This window comes from Malaya genurostris, chromosome 1 (assembly GCF_030247185.1).
Source record: "Malaya genurostris strain Urasoe2022 chromosome 1, Malgen_1.1, whole genome shotgun sequence".
NCBI lineage: Eukaryota > Metazoa > Arthropoda > Insecta > Diptera > Culicidae > Malaya > Malaya genurostris.
The window spans coordinates 50,497,740-50,517,244 of NC_080570.1; the positions used below are offsets into that span (position 1 = coordinate 50,497,740).

The 19,505-nt window shown below is 36.5% G+C and overlaps 3 protein-coding genes across 3 annotated transcripts in view; 1 reads left to right on the forward strand and 2 right to left on the reverse strand.

Annotated features, from left to right (window-relative positions):
* LOC131439242 (uncharacterized) overlaps positions 1–19,505 on the reverse strand; it is a 684,657-nt gene that overhangs the window by 484,839 nt on the left and 180,313 nt on the right. The gene's annotated exons all lie outside the window — the stretch shown is intronic.
* Positions 213–897, reverse strand: LOC131439291 (NPC intracellular cholesterol transporter 2-like). The gene is made up of 2 exons (XM_058610137.1): positions 742–897; positions 213–684 (listed from the first exon to the last, which is right to left on the reverse strand). Exons 1-2 carry the CDS (start codon positions 818–820, stop codon positions 308–310), a joined length of 456 nt encoding a protein of 151 aa, XP_058466120.1. The 5' UTR covers positions 821–897; the 3' UTR covers positions 213–307.
* Positions 5,561–7,842, forward strand: LOC131439301 (NPC intracellular cholesterol transporter 2-like). Its single transcript, XM_058610164.1, has 2 exons — positions 5,561–6,508; positions 6,572–7,842. Exons 1-2 carry the CDS (start codon positions 6,439–6,441, stop codon positions 6,946–6,948), a joined length of 447 nt encoding a protein of 148 aa, XP_058466147.1. The 5' UTR covers positions 5,561–6,438; the 3' UTR covers positions 6,949–7,842.

A 19,505-nucleotide genomic window follows, 5' to 3' on the forward strand; every position in this document is an offset into this window, starting at 1 on the left:
TAGTGTTTGTCTTCATATGTTAAACGTGATACCGGGTGGTGGCGTTGCTGAATTGAACACTGATTTCTCTATAACCTGACAGTGTCTGCTTGTTGATTAACTCAATCGACCAATCCCTTAGTGGAAGTCAAACAATTAAACTTCATCTTATGTTAGCTCTCCCATTGTCAAGGAACAATTAATTCGATTGCAATATTTCAATAAAAAATAGCTTGTTCCGATAACGAATGCCGCTTTATTAAATTTCCATTCAAACGATACAACCAAGCCACCGGAAAGCAGCAGCAGGCGAGTTCACATCCGGAGGTTAAGCGACCTTAGCTTGCAACTTGAAACAAGTAACCACATTGTCGGATTGATCGCGGAGCTGAAGTTCGACGTTTATTGGAATCGGCGGGTAGAACTTCTGCACCGGTAGTTTCAGCAGGTACGAGACATCCTCTCCGGCGGACAGCGGACACTGACTTCCTTCCAGCCAGTTACAAGCATTCTGGTGATCCTTTGGCAACTCGAACGGAACCGTAACACCGAGGGCCGTGGCGTAAACTACCGGACGTAGCGCGGATACATCGACGTCTGGACTGAAGTTCACATGAGCAATGGCGTCGTGTCCACGGGCTAGCTTGCAAGGAACTTTGCTGCAACCGACAACGTCCACCGCAGTCGGCAGGGGTCCCGATTTACCTGGTAATGAAAATAGTTTTTCTTTTGAGTCTGATGAAAAAAGGCAAATCGACTTACATTGCTTGACGGGAACCACGTCGGCAAAGATCAGCGGAAGAGCCGCTAGGAAGACCACGAACTTGATGCAGTGAAGCATTTTCGAAGCAATGTTCTGAATTCTGAATCCTACTGAACTGATGAACTGCGGTGGTTTGTATTGTCTTAAATAGTCGCACTATCGACGGTCTAAGGGTGAAAGTATGTTGCATTATCAGTTCCGTCTGTGTTCTTTTGTCCGATAAATTCAAGTCACGTTCATTTCTCAAGTACCACCGAGCACCAGGTGTTCGATCGTTCTCTATAAAACATTATAGGTGTCGTGTGATTACGGCTCTTCAGTTTTTTGAAGTATAGATTATGGAGAAGTAAATATGCAGCTGTTTTCACTGAGTGGAATCTTGTTTACATAAATACTCAAGTAGTAATTGATAGATTCTAGCCAAGATTGGGAAATATACTTCAACTAGAATCTGAGCATGGTTGTTGAGACCAATTTGATCTACATGCTCAAATATGTTTAATATAGTATTTTGACTGACGAAAAAAATTAAAATTCAAAACTTTGGATGATAAAGTTAAAGGCCTGATTCAACGACATTCATTTATTTGACATATTAAAGCTAAGTAGTACATAGAAAGCGGCTTATTTTATGCAATGTATTAATTTAATTACCCGTCATATTTTGTTGTTGTTTTCAATTACTAGTTGCATTGGGCGAGTAAAGATCTTCTATTGTTCTAGGGTCTAAATGTTTTTTTGATGATTTTCTCGCTAAGCCCGCTGTCAATATTTCGCTGGGAGCGACACTTGACATGCTAATTTTCATGAGTGCCCTGAGATTTATATCATGAAAATTTTCATGTCAAACGCTGCTTCAGCTGTTAAAATTATTGTTCATGATATGAGTCATTTTGCTCATGAAATCATGAATAACAGCCATATTATCAGGAAGTGACATGTTTCATGATTTCATGATTATTTAATCATGGCACCAGCAATGGATTTTTTTCCGTGTACATGTGGATCACGTTTCTTTCGGAAGAAGAGACGTTCACTACACAACAATTTTCGAACACGCTACAAACTGTAGTATTTATTACCATTTTTTCGGTGGGTAGCTCGAAAAGATGCAGTCGCTGATATGGTGAAGTATAAAAAGTAGTAAGTAGGTTTCTTGCTTTGCATATGCCTATGCCAGCTTTGCTGACTGTGCTGATCGGCATGCAGTGAATGTCCGAATTCGATTGTGGCATTTACTGCGTGCTCGAGTTTGTTTTTATTCATACCAACACTGCATTTTAATTTTTCGACTTAGTTTTTGAGAAGGTACTTCAAACGTCAGATTTTACTATACACCAGAGTTCTTTTTTTATGCGAGTTTACGTGCCGCGTAAAAAACTGCATAACTTTGGAAATTCGCATAAAAAAACCGCATGAAAGAAAACGACATAACTCTGAAAATTCACATAAAAAAGTCGCATAAAAAACGCATAAAAAAGACCTTAGTGTATTTTATTCACAAGATCCATTGTTATCCAGAGATAATTTATCTATCTTGTGCTTATATGATAATTGAACATTTATGGCACTATTACTTTTGTTAAAATGACACTCTTGTACATTCTTCAGATCATTGGTCGAAATTATTGTGGTAAAGGCTGACTGAAGGTAAAATGGAATAATTGATGTCAAATGAAGACGTAGGAAGATGACTTCATAAGCAAAGTTGCTCAAAATAAATTTTCCTACTACTTTGCTGTGAATTGCAATTATTTTTAAATTCAATTAAGAAAGTTTAAATTCAGGTTTAAATCCAAACATGGACCACCCTAATGGTCTTTCACATCAAAAGATGCGCCAGTTGAATAAAAACAATTTTTGTGAAGACACCAACTACTAGAAAATAATATTTAATAGCGAACATATTTTTGTCTCGCTAATTTCCCGTTTCGGACCACTGTGCAATGGTAGAAATTCACACTATTTAGCTTGAAATAAGAGTTGAAGTATCAAAAATCAACAAAGTCTACGTGAGAAAATAGCAACAAAGCATAAAATTCTGTCATTGTAATTGTCATTCAAAGCAAGAACAAAATATTTATAGAAAACGAATTTTTTAGTTACATATTTGATATTCTAGTATTCAGAATCGAATAATATCGTAAGCATTTTTTTCTTATTTGATTCTGAAGTATTTCATTCAATAGTAGGGGAAGATGTTCGGTTGCCGGCACCCCACCGTAACTTTTGACAGATAGCAGATAGCGTCATTTCGACAAATGTCATATGTGTGTGTGTAGGGGAAAGTGTTATAAAGCGCTCCTGCTGGCCAAAACGCCCTCCTTCCTTTTTTAAGTATTCAAGACTTTTCTAAACAAAAGTTTTATCTCTAATGTTATCTTTTCGTAAGATCTGTCTGGTATGCAAGTTTGGCAGTTGTGGTTTGCTGGAAAATATGAAAAAACTAATAATATCATTAGATAGCTTTTCGATGTAAGGTTTTGCTTCGACTAAACAAGCATTTTAATCGTGTAAAACGTCTAATGGCTGGTTGCAACTTAGTAATTAACTTTCAGCAGTGCTAATGTCTCTATCTACAGTATAAATATCTAGAGAAACAAAGCCATGTCTTTGATATACGAATTTTCTCATAACAATCACTCTATGCACATTATGCCCCACCTTCGATTCAACAGTATGCTTCGAGTTAAAATATTGTTTTAAAGACTTATAATGGTTATTAAAACAAAAAGGAGCGTTGGGAGGATAAAAAATATTGGTTTCCAATTGTAATTGATTGATTATGCAATTGATTTCTGATGCAAAGAATATCTTCTTTATCTGCTTTTCTTCTATACCGACATTTCAAGGGGCATATTGCATCATTGTTGTGGAGCATACCACTGATTTGTTGTGAGGCATATTATACGGTTGCTGGGGCATTATGTCAACGGCAAGCGAAAAAACTGAGAATGTGGTCGTTTTGGAAAATGTGTTTGTATCAATCAATTCTAATCACTTCTTCCGAAATTATTGAAAATTATGTTCCTCTGACGTATTGCAAAGAAATACATACATTCTCGAAGCAAATATATCAGTACATTTAGAAATATCTCAATGTTTTCTTAAGGGGGGCGTATTATAACACTTTACCCTAACAGCAGCACGTTCTTTTTGTGCCGAATACTAAGCAAACAGACGCTTGTACTTTTTGCTGCGTTCAAACAAAATCGTATTTGCGTGAAAATCAACACAAAAGTTTTTTCTGACTTTTTTTATAGTATCATAAATTGAAGAGCATCAATCGGAAAGCTGAGTGGATTGAATATTTATGAGGTGAAATCGATTTATTTCGTGATTTAATACCGGATGCTATTGAAATTCTCGCAACCAAAGATTTTTTTTGTCATTTTCAAAATGTCTACCGATTTTGGTTACCGGCACCCTATTTTTTTCGACAAATCGCGAAAAATTGTCAATGATATGCAGAGATGCCAAGTCTGCAAATTTGTTTGTAAATTATCAAATTTCTTAGTTAACATGTAAACCTTTCTTCGTCTACTTTTTACAGACTTTAGAAACTTCGATGGTTTGCAGATATTCGTCAGAAATTATTGAAAATTTTTTAAAATTGGCGCGATCTTTTCGTTTTTGCTAGCGAAACTTATTGTATTACCTGGCAACTCTGGTGATATGCAACACGTGGACAACTTGACGGCTCCAATACATCCGTCATATAAGTAAAAACTTTGGTTCTCTGGTTCTGTTAGCCATGTCGACTTCAAACAAATCGTCCAAGTCAAGGAAAATGAACTTTAATGCACTGAGTAATGCCATTAAACGTTGCTTAGTGGATAAGAAGCCATTAAATTCGACTGCAGCAACGTTTTCAATCCCGCGAAGCCGATGGAAGACCGGCCAAATCAACACCAAAGGCGCCACCATCCAAATCATTGGCCAGGAAAGCCAAGGCGAAGTCACCATCCGACAATGAAGACTTTTGTCCAAAACGCCTCTGAAAAGAATAAATTCCGTTTTTTCTTTGAATAATTGCAGTCTTTCTTTATATTTTTACATTTTTAGCGAGATTTCTTGGGGTTGCGGTAACCGAACACCGTTTTTTAAATTGCCGGTAACCGAACACTCTCCCCTATTTTATTTGATGATAGAACAGACAGTAGAGATTCAAATGTGTGTAAGAAATTCAACGGTTGTTTTAAAAAGTAATCGCCAAGTAGCAAATCTCCTGTAGAGGCGCTTCGAGCAGCCCAGTAATCCCTTATGGGCTCTTGCGTTCGAGCTTTCATACAATGGTAATTCATGCGTGCAAACTAGTGCGCAATGGTAGTTTTCTACGGATTGTTACTTGTACAGCTTTTTTGAAAAAATCGAGTATTTGAGTTCGAATATCCGATTTTTTCCCGTTAAAAAATCGTCACCCGTACCCGACTCGAGCCCGACAAACATATTTTTTCTGAGCCCGAACCCAACCAGTACCCGAAACCCGACCATCTCTAGCTTCCATCCGTCAAACTCGATTTTAAGCAGCTTGCAGTTCAATAGTTTTACATCGCTACTGGACGTGGGGATGTACTGGGAAGATTCAAGTTCGTGTTTATCGACAAATTTACAAAGGTAGACAGATTCTGCGATTTGTAGTTGTGGCCTATAAACGAAACCATCCTCGACTATGACAACCCAAGTTTGCATGGAAGAATTTGTGAAAAAATAAGATTGGCCGATCGGACATACCAGGGTGGCTTCTGATGGCCATCACGACCTTCCTATGAAACTGAATCATCGTAAAGTTTGCCTGTAAGCATCCTTCGGTGTTTCAAGGAAAATTTTAAACTTTAGCCAACTTGATTGTGAATTACGATGGACATTTCAGGTGACTGAGAACAATTCTCTTCCTACGGTTTTCATGCATGGTGCCAGGCAGTCACTGACAGCTTCCAAAAACAAGACCCGTTTTTGAAAGGAACAAATACACTGCTATTGTTGTTGTTATTGTCAAAAAATAGAAAAAAAGCATCCGAAGCTTCCAGATAGAGCAGTAGAGAATTCCGGCATTCCAAAATTTGGTTGGCTTTTAAATGTATTTCAGAAACCATGCGCCTCCATTCTAGTTCAATCCAAAGGAAACTCATGGTTTTGTAACATATTTCATGCATGATGCGTTAAATTTCTAGCCTCTTAATTTGACAATTTTTTTTAGTAGGACTTCGAGGCAATCTTCTCTGCACGTAACTAAAAACTTGTACTCACATTGAGCATAGTCCAAAGAAAAAAATACTCTAAAATTTTGAATTTGTTTTTAAATAAATCAAAAACTGTCACTCTTGTAACAGCCAAACAGTCGAAAAGATACAAACAATTCCTGAGCATTTTGAGTTTTGCAGTTGCATTAGATAGATGGAAGTCCTTACAAATTGAAAGGAAAATTTCAAAATTCGATTAGCTTTGAACAGCTGCACCTTTACTGTGCTATAACTGACATCTCGAGTATCTCGAGAAGTCCCGCCTGGTTACTAAAATGTAGTCTATATTCGAACCATCGAACACCTGCTGTTCGAGAGCACTCGAAAGGTAGTTGCACGACTCAAGATTATTTACCGATAGAACACAGATGAGAATGATAATGCTCTATATTTGCACTTTATCTCGATGATTAAATTTCATCAGTTTAGTATCATCAGGACACTGTTTCGAAAATGATCAAATTCGCAGTCTTTCTAGCGGTTCTCCCGCTGATCTTTGCCGATGTGGTTCCCGTCAAACAATGTAAGTCGGTTTGCCTTCATCTTCATCAGACTCAACAGAAAAAAAAACTGTTCTAATTCACAGGTAAATCGGGACCCCTGCCGACTGCGGTGGACGTTGTCGGTTGCAGCAAAGTTCCTTGCAAGCTAGCCCGTGGACACGACGCCATCGCTCACGTAAACTTCAGTCCAGACGTCGATGTATCCGCGCTACGTCCGGTAGTTTACGCCACGGCCCTGGGTGTTACGGTTCCGTTCGAGTTGCCGAAGGATCACCAGAATGCTTGTAACTGGCTGGAAGGAAGTCAGTGTCCACTGTCCGCCGGAGAGGATGTTTCGTACCTGCTGAAACTACCGGTGCAGAAGTTCTACCCACCGATTCCAATAAACGTCGAACTTCAGCTCCGTGATCAGTCCGATAATGTGGTGACTTGTTTCAAGTTGCAAGCCAAGGTCGCTTGAAGAGTGACTTAAATATTGAATATGAAATATAGCGCTGGATTTCGGAAATATATATCAAAGTTTCCTTTAAATAGATCGTTTAGAGTTCATTGTTCCACGATTATTTGTCACAATAAATCCCGCATAGCATTCTCACGGGATATAGATACTCGCAACGCTAATCTACTGCATGAAATTAATTGGATTCCCTTATGATATGTTCACTAAAATATTTAATGTATTATTTTCATTTTTTTAATTATTTTTCTCTTGAATATTTAATGTTTTATTAAACCATTACCTTCGTTGTAGCTCGAATTTGATTGTATGCGGGAAATCAAATTGTATTCTCTACTGGAAATGACATGAGAGTGCATCCATTCTGCTGTGTATATATTAACTGTATTTTCTTCATCTGATATATTGTATCTTTTTTTTTTCCTTTTTTTTTAATAACTATTTATTGGAATATGAGTTATAATTAAATTATTAAGATTTAAATTGGGTGTTCAGCCACAAGTGGTGACTTTTCAGCCCTTTTATATATATGATTTGGTTGTTACCATGAGGACATTATTTGCTTCCGGAATTGTGAGATTTTTGTGTAGGGAAAATTCTAAACCTACTTGTATTGTGTAATGGGGAAAAGGAACTTATATACTAACTTACTAACTAATACAGAGAGCGAATCGATTCAATTGAAGATTGCATCGATTTTTGTCGGAATTTGCTTATAATATTATGTGACATTGCATCTAATGGTTCTATATTTGTGAGTCTGTGTAACTCATTTGTACTAAACCAGGGAGGACGCTTCAAAATCATTTTCAGAATTTTATTCTGAATCCTTTGAAGCGTTTTCTTCCTGGTGAAACAACAACTTGACCAAATTGGTACTGCATAAAGCATGGCTGGTCTGAAAATTTGTTTATAAATTAACAATTTGTTTTTTAGACAGAGCTTTGAATTTCTGTTTATAAGAGGATATAAACATTTAATATATTTATTACACTTTGCGTGGATTCCTTTAATGTGATGATATATTGTATCTGTTTATTCCATTTCCAAGCCTATCAGTTCTACTGCCAACATAATTGTAGAAATCAATAAATCTATGATTTGAGTTTAAACTGGAATGTTTATTGTATATTTAAAATTTCATTTTAATTAATTGCTTAAAATTTCGGCAATAACTCACATGCATGAACATCGATAACTTCGGTGATTCCTTTCCAAAAGCGACGAAGATCTCGGTAATTTATAGTCATCTCCAAACCCTAAATCTTGGTAAATGCAAATTACCTGTCAAATGGATAATACTGAGAATTTCACTTGTTCTAATGTTTGACGAGCACTCGGCAGTTCAAATTTTGGCGAAATTTTGCCGAGATTCGGGAACAAAATCTAAGAAATTCGATGCGGACTCGTCTGAGGGCGCCATGCTAGCAAAAAAGAATGTTGCCAATTATTTGTTCGGGAAATGTGTGACCTGGATATTTGTTAATAAGGTGTCTTTAGTTATCTATTAGTGCTTGATTGCAGTGATGAGACAAAAGAACTCGTCAGAAAATACAATGTTCGGAAATTGACCGCTTTCGGCCAAACGAAGCAACTCCTTCGCTCTCTCAAGTCATCAAGTCAAGACAAAAGGTGGTCATATCGAGCAAAAGTGAATTGATTCTGAATTTTGTATTATTTTTACACATTTTGTACTTTGAATTAAGTAAAAGTAATTTTCCAAACTGAATTTATGGCCTTTTTAATTGGTTACACTTCGAGTGCCGGACCCTGTATATTATTCAACGGAAAAATCACAAATTTAAATAGAATCTTTTGCGCAGATATTTCATGATGAACATTAAATTACATTTAAATTATAATTTGAAAATAATTTGAACTGATATTCAAGGAAGAAACAGCAACATGAAACTTTATTGTCAGGCTGAGATTTATATTATCTGACTTGACGTTGTACATTGGGCATTGGAATTCCATGTCAAATTATGAAGTCAACATTTTCAAACTAGATAAGTATATGAAATTACAATACGATTGTTGTTGATAAGAAAAAACAATTAAATTTCGTGGTCGGCAATGACTTACGAATATATGAAGAATGAATGCTGATTGAATCTACCATTCTATCACCACAACCTATTGAAGCAAAGTCTTGGCATTACATTCCTTTTGTGGTATTTGGCCTTTCTGTTTCAACAAACTTCGCAGCCGATTCTTAGTGTACAGAATCATTGCATGGCTAGTACTATGGATTCTACTGACACTAAGAATCCTTCCAGGTCGGGGCTCGAACATACGACAACTGGCTTGTAATACCAGCGTCATATGCATTGAACCGCCAACCTGGGGAACCTATTGAAGCAACATCTTTTAAAATCATTTCATTTAATAAATTTCATTTAATACAGATTTTTTACACGAAGCATTACTGATTTTCTATGAAAATATCTGGCTTCTCCAGCATCACAGATTCTCAATTTGCAGCACAGATTTTAAAAATGTCACAGATTTTCACTGAATTCAGAAATTGATCACAGACTGACAATGAATTCTTAAAATTTTTCAAATTGAAGGGAAAACACAACGAAAATGAGACCTTTTTTTCGCTCACAGAAATGAGTGGCGATTTTTTCCTTTATTTCTTGGTCGGTGCTGTAAAACTTCATTCGATTCAATTGAAACCGGATGTGGCACACATTAACGACCGCTCTACTGCAGTAAACTTCACATTCTAACACACAACCTTCACTAACGTTCAGAACGGGTAGTATTCGGTTCTTCATTCGTTTCTCTTTTAATCGAAGCTCAGTTTAACCAGCACCGTCAATTGATCTCTTGAAATAAAATATCTCTTACAATTGAATGAAAGAGCGGCCTTCAAGTGTGGTTCATGTGAACATTCGAATTGGTTCAAGATAATGGATGAAAGGTAAACCAGTCATGATAACTGAAATATGAATTACAAAATAAACATAAATTAATTGTTTCCTCTTCCAGTATTCATGTTCAACATTTCGAAACACATCTCAATACATTTCAAACAGTCGAACGGCATCTATTCAAACTTGCTGCTGATAATCAAAAACTCAAATGAAAACCGTCATCCAAAGCAAAATTTTGGCATTACATTCCTTTTGTGGAATGTTTTAGAGCAATTCCAGGAATGAGTAGACGAAACAGTGACAAAATCAGAATCGACCTTCTCCGATTTGGATGAAACTTTGCACATGGCTTCAGTATGGCAAACCATAAGTTTTGAACCGATGCAGAGGTCAATTCGACTCACAACTGATTTTCAAAAAGGGCGTATGTATTTTTGCATTTCACAAAAATTGCCTTTTTCAAATCGTTGTAACTCGGAAACCGTTAGTTGTACAAAAATGGCGTTCAGGAAGAAGTTGTAGGGAATCAATACGGCACTCTAAAAAAAAATATACACTGAAAAAAAGATTTCAAAATGAACCAAAAAACCTACATGAACACCCAATCACAACTGCAAAACAATTATATGAATGGGCAGAGCAGAGACGTCGAGATGCATTCACAACCAAGTCTTTTTGTTACGTGTCACAAGAAGAATATGAACGGGGTGTGACCGAGTGGAGTAGTGTTTATAAGGATATCAAAATGATTCCAGGCACACAGAAATACCATTGTTTCGTTCCGATGTCAGAAACCACAATCGTCACAAGACTGTATTCGAATGACGATGCACGTAGTACTCAAACAATTTCCAAAAACTTAAAACTTTAAATATAATTAAGAAATATTCATGTACATGTAAGAATTGTAGATATAGCAAGCGAATAAAAAATTCATGAAAATATAAAAAATAGCGTTATAATTAAATATCCAAGTATCTCAAGAACAGCTACTTTTAGAAGAAAGGATGTCATGAACAAATTTATTGCCTTTGACCTGTAGACTAATATTCAACTGTTTAAATTATTATCTTTCAAAGAGAACTTGAAATTTCTAATATATCTGTAAATTGTTTTAGCTGTAACTTCTTCATTTTTCAAAAGGCACGGATGGAACAGCCATCAATATGTAGGTTTTAATAACAACTTTAAAACAACAATTATCAAAAAAAATTAGAACCCTGATATTTGTATTGCACTTTTTCAGATTATTTTGTAATTATTGAGAAAAAAAATCTAACATTTTTTCAGTGTATATTGTTTTTAGAGTGCCCAATCGATCCCTACAATTTCTACCTGAACGCCATTTTTGTACCATTAACAGTTTCCGAGTTACAAAGATTTGAAAAAGGCCGTTTTTGTAAAATGCAAAAATACATACGCCCTTTTTAAAAATCAGTCAGATTTATCTGTATTATACAGATTTTTACATACGCATACAGAATACAGATTTTCAAAATTTAATACGGATTACCCAAGAAGTAAAATAATAACATTTTCGTATGAGCAATCTATTAGTATTTGATTGCAGTGACGAGAAGCAAAGTCTTGGTCTCATTGAATTTACCATTCTACAGTCATAATGTGTAGGAATAACATCTTTTAACAGCATTTTATCTTTGAAATTTATTTTATTAGTGAATACAGATAAATACAGATTTCCTATGAAAATATCTGGCATCTCTGATTGAAACGCGAGAGTGAGCAGCATGCAACATGCAGCGTTGTCAGGTTGCCAGATTTATCTGGAAAATACCAGATTTTTCTCGCTTCGCCAGACATTCTAACCAACCAGATCTTTTGCCAGATTTTACAAATTTTTCCTGATTTTGAAAATTTTCCCAGATTTTGTCAGATTTCACCAGATCTTTACGGTTTTGTCGATAGGTGGTAAGACCGTTTTTTTTGCTTACTGAAAATGACTCAAAACTTCCGTGTACATAGTGAGACACAGACAAATCCAGATAAATATTTGAGTCAGAGACAGATTTTTGAAAGAAAAAAAATAACATGGCAACTCTGGCAATATGTGTGAGGTAACGTATTCGCACACGTTCATACGGTTGGCACAAGTTGAGCATGCGTGACAGCATAAAGAAAATAAAGCTTGAGACTCGAGTGTTATAGTAACGTAAGTAAGCTACCCGCATAGCGTTTTGACTACCTGTGCAGCCATGGTCACCAGACGGCTACCAAAATTGATTCAGTGGCGGTTGTCAAATCCAATTTGACAAAACAAAGTCGCCTGTATCTAAGTTAGCCGAGCATTTTCATCTTCTCACCTTCACTGAAAATGTCAAAGATTTCAATGTGGATAAATCCTGGTGGATACGGTTGTATCGTTTAAGTTGTATATCTGGCAGCGGTGAGGCAGTCGGTCACCAGAATGTCTGCCAGTCATACTTTTCCACCTGGCAGCGTTTAGTCAGCCATCTGGCAGCCATGCGTATGCGTATCAGAGACACCAAAAGCGCTGAGTTGCCATATTCACAGATCTCGGTTGATTTTTCAAATGGCCGTAAGAGCAAGTGACAGTTTCTCTTTGTTTACTTTCTCTTCTGTTAATTACAAAGTGGTTTGAACGTTTATCCTTCAACTCTATGCATAAAATGATACCCGAAACTTTCGACTTTCAAACAGAATTATGAAACCCAAGAAAATCTTAAAAAATTATCATAATAATCGAAAAAGAACGTAAACAAATGACGACGGCTATTACGGCCTTCTGAAAAATCAACCAAGAGATGTTATGTAGAAGTACTGGTTTTTCAATCTATTTCACTATTCAGATTCCGTGTTAGATCCCCGATTTTGTTTTGTATATGTGAGGTAGTTAGAATTTTCTACATTTTTGGATAAATGAACATAAGAATATATGACTGATTTTTGATAGTTTTCACCCAGACTTTCATCTATTTTGAGCATTACAGATGTAGTACGCAGGATCATGTAGATTATTGGAGTTCGTAATGTTATGTTTTATAAAGTAATTTATGATTTACGATGACAATGGGTTCCATATGGATCAGTAACAGTTTATTACATTTTTATTCCAGTCGTAAATAAAAATCAGTTCTGGTTGAGCCAGTGAGATTAGACTGCTAAATATATTAATGGTAAAGCAAAAAGCAGACATTGAAAAGCAAGATCTACTGAAAATGTTTACTTGATCCTGAAGCATGTTCATTTAATAATCGTGTTGTTTTACGCACCGGCTGATAGAGAATTAAACATAACATGAAAACAAAGATAATAAACCGAAAATTGACATCATAAGAGACTAAGCACGTCTACACTTTTCATTTGACAAACATCAATGTTACATTTTGTTTTAATGTACTCTTACATATTTGATGTGACCGTTGTTGCAAGAATAATATTCAGAGAGTCAGCGTAAACCAGAAAACAAATTCGATTACAAATTTGGAACAGAATTTAACGAATATCAGAAAAATAGTTTGTTGAACCACTTTGAATAATTTGGTTCATAGATATAACAACACAAGCTGTATTGATTCATCTAAATATTTTAAATAAGACGATATTGCAAACGATGTTCTGAAAACATGAAAAAAATCGAAGCGCGGTATTTGCAAGAATTCGACATAGAGTTTCTTTTTAAGAGGATTGATTCACACGTGTTTTTTCATGCAGTTCGTTTAAGTGTTCAAGTTTTGAAACACAAAATCAAAACTGAAACAATGAACGTACGTAAACACGTTGTTTTGGGCATCGTCGTTTGTCAAAAACATAATATTTTAATTGTTAATGATTCTGATTAAAAGAAGGTCGTCGTGCTTTTCACTGAATTTATGTTGCCAAAAATTGCCATCGTTGCAAAAATCACACATAACGCCTGAATTTATTTTGTGAAAATTCCATCGTAGCAGAAACACACCTGAAGTTATACCCAACAACGTCAAGTGCGTTACGTTTAAATTTCAACGAAATCAGTCCAAATGGATCATGATCCGAGAAGCTTTAATCATGGTGTATTATCATAACATGAAAATATATTATTTTCTCCAAATCATGACTCGTTCTGCTCATTTCTAGAATCGGAATTTTACCCGTGTTGAGAAGGGCGCGTCAGACTCATTTCAAACCTTCAGAAGAAAACATGTTTTTTCCAATTTTTTCCAATCTGGTTCCAATTTCTTCATGACATTGTACTTATTTACGATTCTTCATAGAACATTCCAGTTTTCAAATCCTGACCAGAGATGCCATTTATACAGATTTTGACATGAGCATATAGATTTAATATAGAGTACAGATTTCAAAAAGATTTCCTAAATTTAATACAGATTTCACAAAAAGAAAGAAATAAAAAAAACTTTCCCGTCTGAGTTATCTATTAGTATTTGATTACAGTGACGACATAAAAGTTTATTAATCTACGGACAAATAACAAATTAAAATGTAATTCTTCTGTGCAGATGTTTGATGATACATTTATATTAAAATTTGAAACCGAGGAAGTCACGCCATCATGAAATTTTATTGTCAGACTGAGAGTTTTATGACCTGACTTATTATTGCATATTGAGCGTCGGAATTCCATGTCAACTTGTGAAGTCATCATTTTCAAACTAGATATGTATATGAAATTACGATTTAATTGTTATTGATAAAAAAACTATCAAATTTCATCGCTGAATTTACTTGTGAGCGCGGTGCGAACTGAAGAAGATATGAAGAATGAATGTTCATTGAATCAATTACGATAATCTATTGGAACAACATCATTTTATTGTAAAAAGTTTTTTTTATTAGTGAATACAAATAAATACAGATTTTTTAAGCGTAGCAACACAGATTTTGTATGAAAATATCTGGCATCTCTGATCCTGACAGAAACTACACTTATCTATGCTTGCTCATTTTGGCTGATTTACTCACGATTAGATCTTATGGCTCACTTAAACCCGAAGGAGTGACACTGACTCGAATAAACGTCGTGCTCAAAGTTTACTAAAGTGGAAGGGTTCTCTACAAAAGTAACGCATTTTATCATTTATTGTTATATACAGAACTTCTGGCCTGGATCAATTCATAAAAGAAACGTACGTACTGATTTTTATCCCAACGAAACGTTATATCGTTCCAGTTTTGCCCCTGGAGCACGTCCACTCAACACGTTGAATCAAATTGTTAGCACCGACATGCTGATTTATTACGTCCGTCGATGCACTTTGGATCGCTCGAAGACATGCCCGTAAATTGCTCTTATCAAAATCCTCTTTCCCTGTGTTATAAAAATCGAAAAATACATGTTCCTCACATCCAGGCTCTGCAAAAAAAAGAAGTTTGAAACATTCACCACTCCGGCCTGCATCGGATTGAGCGAGTCGTCGTCCTAGTCGACCAAACTCAGCCAAACTTTTCTCGTCCCACAAACCTTCGGGGTGATATTTTCACTCGTCCTCCAGACGTGACAGGTAAATTGTGCCGGTGTACCGAATTGTATGGTTGGTAGTTGCGGCAAGTCTGTCACTCACAGGGCAGGGAACACACATAAAAAAAGCTTGACAAAAGAAAAGTTGCCGGGTGCACTACGTGCATGAAGAAAAGAAAAAAAAAATAATGTTGTGGGGCAGACATGGATCAAAGACAGTGCCAACGCCGCCGCCAGCAACCAAAAGTCCGCTCGGCAGGCAGCGAACATGTTTAAATTTCATAAATTTTCTGGCGACACGCAAGCTCCGGCGGTTGGTTGCGGTTTGCAGGCAACATGACCAACAACAACGACGTGCTGAAAGAGGGTTTTCATTCAGACACGGTTTAGTCTTATCACCTTTTCGTTGTGGTACGTTTTCAGGGAATAGTTTACTGTGGAAATTGTATGGATGGTCGTTGAAATAAAGCAACCATTTGTAGTTTCCTTACAATCTTGCATCTATTGAGACATCATGCCACCACAGAAGTAGTAAATTTTTGTCTGGGGTCGTTTTATGTATGTACCCAAAAACTTTTATTTCTGTGATTGTTTTTTTTGAAGAATTTTTCCGTTTGTATCAAATGTCGACAGGACTCACTCATGGAAAAATCTCGCCACCTGTCCATTTACCATCGTGGTAGTAAAACATTGATGGATAGTGAAAACATCGAAAACATCGCCTAAACATGAGCTGAAACGTCAAATATTAAAATCCACTAAAAGACGGTTTGCCAATAACAAAAAGCGGGTGAGTAATTTTAAAGATATAACCGGATGACGTGAATACGAATAAAAAAAAGTCGGTGCTAAATACTGTCGAGTGCAATGCAAAAAAGCAGTTGGAACTTAACTTGTCATATTACTGATCCAAGTCCAAGTAGAGATCGATATCGTGGAACTGGATCAGATCTTACCGTATTACTAGATCTCGACCTGGAACTGGATCCATAAAGTCAAGGTCCGCTTCTAGTTATAGGTTTAGGATTAGGATTTCGATCTCCTATATCCAGGATTAGTAATATGAAAGTTATAATCAGAATCGGGACCTAGATCAGTCATATAGTAAGCAGTGCTGCAAAACGTCATTCAATTCAATTGAAATCGAAGTGTGTGCACACACTGACGAACACTCTACTGCAGTAAACTTCACATTCTAACACACAACCTTCGCTGTCGCACCGAATGGGTATCATTCTGTCCTTCATTCGTTTCTCTTTCTACCGAAGCTCAGTTTAACAACCGTCGTTTTATCTCTTGAAGAAACGAAATATCACTTGCTATTCAATGAGAGAGTGGCCTTCAATCGAGGTTCATGTAAACATTCGAATTGGTTCAAGATAATGGATGAAAGGTGAACCAGTCATGATAACTAAAGTATCAATTACAATATAAACATAAATTAATTTATTCTTTATGTGGCGTCTTTGACTCGTCAGTACATAACAGTTTATGTTGAACTGTTATGTTACCAAGCAGTTCAACATAAACCGCTAGGCAGACATAAAGAATAAGTCGAAACAAGTTTACGTTTGGCATAACCGTTAAGACGTTGCACTTCGGTGCAAACAGAAATATTGCATATTCTGTATATTGCATATTCTGCCTAGCGGTTTATGTTGAACTGCTTGGTAACATAACAGTTCAACATAAACTGTTATGTACTGACGAGTCGAAGACTAGACATAAAGAATAAAAAACGGCTATGTGCCCTATGCACAAAATAGGTTAACCCCTAGATGATAAATGAATTGTTTCCTCTTTTGATTTTTGTGTTCAATATTTCGAAACACATCTCAATACCGTCACTCTTTTTTATCGTTATGATTGGAAAGAGTTTTGTGTTATCGAGTTGATTTTTAGTGCGAATGAATAGGCTCGCACTTGCTCACTCCCTACAGTGAAGACAAGGAAGACAATGAAACAGGCAGACTACCTGGCACTCCAAACCGAGCAAACAGAATTTCAAGTGACTAGGTATGGTTATTCAATTGGCGATGAATTCTGGGAGCTTCGGCAACAAAAGTAAAATGAATGAGAAAGAATATGCTGACAGTCAACGGTCATAAATTTCATTTTCATCTAATAATATTCGATTGAAATGAAATTTTACCGCACTGATTTTAAGTCTAGGTTCAGTTCTAGATCCAAGTACAAGTTCAAATCCAAATCCATAAACGAAATTTTCGCCAGACTTTGAATTTCGAATTTTGCAACGAATTTTAGAACAACATCTTGAACAGAATTTCCGGATCTAAATTCTGGAACTAAATTTGGGAACTGAATTCGGAAACAAGATTTTGGAACGGAATTCTGGATCTGAGCCTTAGAACCTGAATTGTGGAGCTAAATTCTGTAACTGAGTACTGTACCTAAATTCTGGAACGGAATCCTGGATTCTGAAACGCGGGAATGGTCAAAGCCTGTTTTCGAGTAAGAAAAAGACACATTTTAGAGCTGTGTTTTGAAACTGAATTCTGAGCCTGAATCGTCGATTCCGAAGCGCCAGAATAATCAAAACTGTTCAAGGATAAGAGAAGGACAACTATTGGAGCTGCATTCTGGAACTGGATTCTGGACCTGAGTTTTAAAATGGAAATTGTTGAAGCTGTATTTAATATTGTAACGCGGATGAAAGCAAAGCCACAAATTGATGCAATCTATACCGATCTAAAAGCTGAATTTGATCGAATAGATCATGGAATAATTATAACAAAATTGTCTTGTCAAGGCACTTCGATAATGTTTGTAAAATGGTTGAGCTCTTATCTATGCGACAGAGTACTACGTGTTCGGGTGTTCCTCAGGGCAGTAACCTTGGCCCACTACTGTTTGTGCTGTTCTTCAACGATGTTGCTTTACTACTTGGCGAAATCTGCAATTTGTAAATCTTAATGATTGATGACCTAACAAAATCATTTCGATTTTACTGGTTTTGGATCCAAAAATTGTGAAAGTGGATCGATGCTATTTTAATTTGTTATAGGCCTTGCTGATATTATCAGCGCGTCAGTAAACATTTTTCTATGCAATATTTGCTATGTTTATTTTTAGATCCAATCTACAAATCATACCAATCAAACGTTGAGTAAAACATATATTTGATTAGCAAAGCCTTGTTACCTTCTAGGTACATGTTGAGAGATCCACTGGTTCTACAGGATTTCATCTTTTCTTGATATCAATTACCAAATTTTTTCAATGTTTCGAATATGGTGGTTCTTTTCCACTAAACTAATACAGGGTCCGGCACTCGAAGTGCAACCAATTAAAAAGGCCATAAATTCAGTTTGGAAAATTACTTTTACTTAATTCAAAGTACAAAATGTGTAAAAATAATACAAAATTCAGAATCAATTCACTTTTGCTCGATATGACCACCTTTTGCCTTGACTATGGCCTTGAGACGGTCAAAAAACGAATCGCAAGCTGCCCGAATGTGACTTGCAGGTATTTTGGCCCACTCGCGGACAATAACATTTTTCAGCGCCTTGAGACTGGTGTATCTTTTAGTTCGGACTTTACTCTCCAAAATGGCCCAAAGAGAATAATCCATTGAATTCGCATCTAGTGAATTCGAGAGCCATTGTGTGGACGTGATGAAGTTCGGAACGTTGTTTTTCAGCCATTCTTGGTTCACTCGAGCTTTGTGAGACGGTGCCGAGTCCTGCTGAAACGTCCATGGTCTGCCACCGAAATGTTTGTCTGCCCACGGCTTCAAAGCAACCTCCAGAATACTTTCCCGATAATATGTCGCATTTACCTTGACGCCAGGCTCGATGAAAACGATTGGAGAGCGCCCATCTGCGGTTACAGCGGCCCAAACCATTATCTGTTGCGGGTGCTGCCTCCTGGTGGCCAATCGATGACTCAAATTCTCGTATGAACGGTCGGTCAAGTAAACCCTATCGTTTTGAGAGTTTACGAATCGCTCAATTGGAAAAAATTTCTCGTCATAAAATACAATGTTCGGAAATTGACCGCTTTCGGCCAAACGAAGCTCCTTCGCTCTCTCAAGTCTAACTTGTTGCTGCTTTGGTTTGAGATTATGCGCCTTTTGGATCTTGTAAGGCTTGACCTTCAGATCATTTTTCAGTATGCGGCGGATGCTACGGTCGGATATTTTCAGTTCTTTTGCCATTTGATTGGCACTTCGTCGAGGATTTCGTTCAAGTCGCTTCTTCACTTTTTTAACCATCTCA

Excerpts from the sequence above, each read along its gene's own strand:
- LOC131439291 (XM_058610137.1), bottom strand. The coding sequence starts at position 820 with ATGCTTCACTGCATCAAGTTCGTGGTCTTCCTAGCGGCTCTTCCGCTG. Across the intron at positions 685-741 it reads CGTGGTTCCCGTCAAGCAAT|GTAAATCGGGACCCCTGCCG; the intron begins GTAAGTCGATTT and ends TTTCATTACCAG.
- LOC131439301 (XM_058610164.1), top strand. The coding sequence starts at position 6,439 with ATGATCAAATTCGCAGTCTTTCTAGCGGTTCTCCCGCTGATCTTTGCC. Across the intron at positions 6,509-6,571 it reads TGTGGTTCCCGTCAAACAAT|GTAAATCGGGACCCCTGCCG; the intron begins GTAAGTCGGTTT and ends TCTAATTCACAG.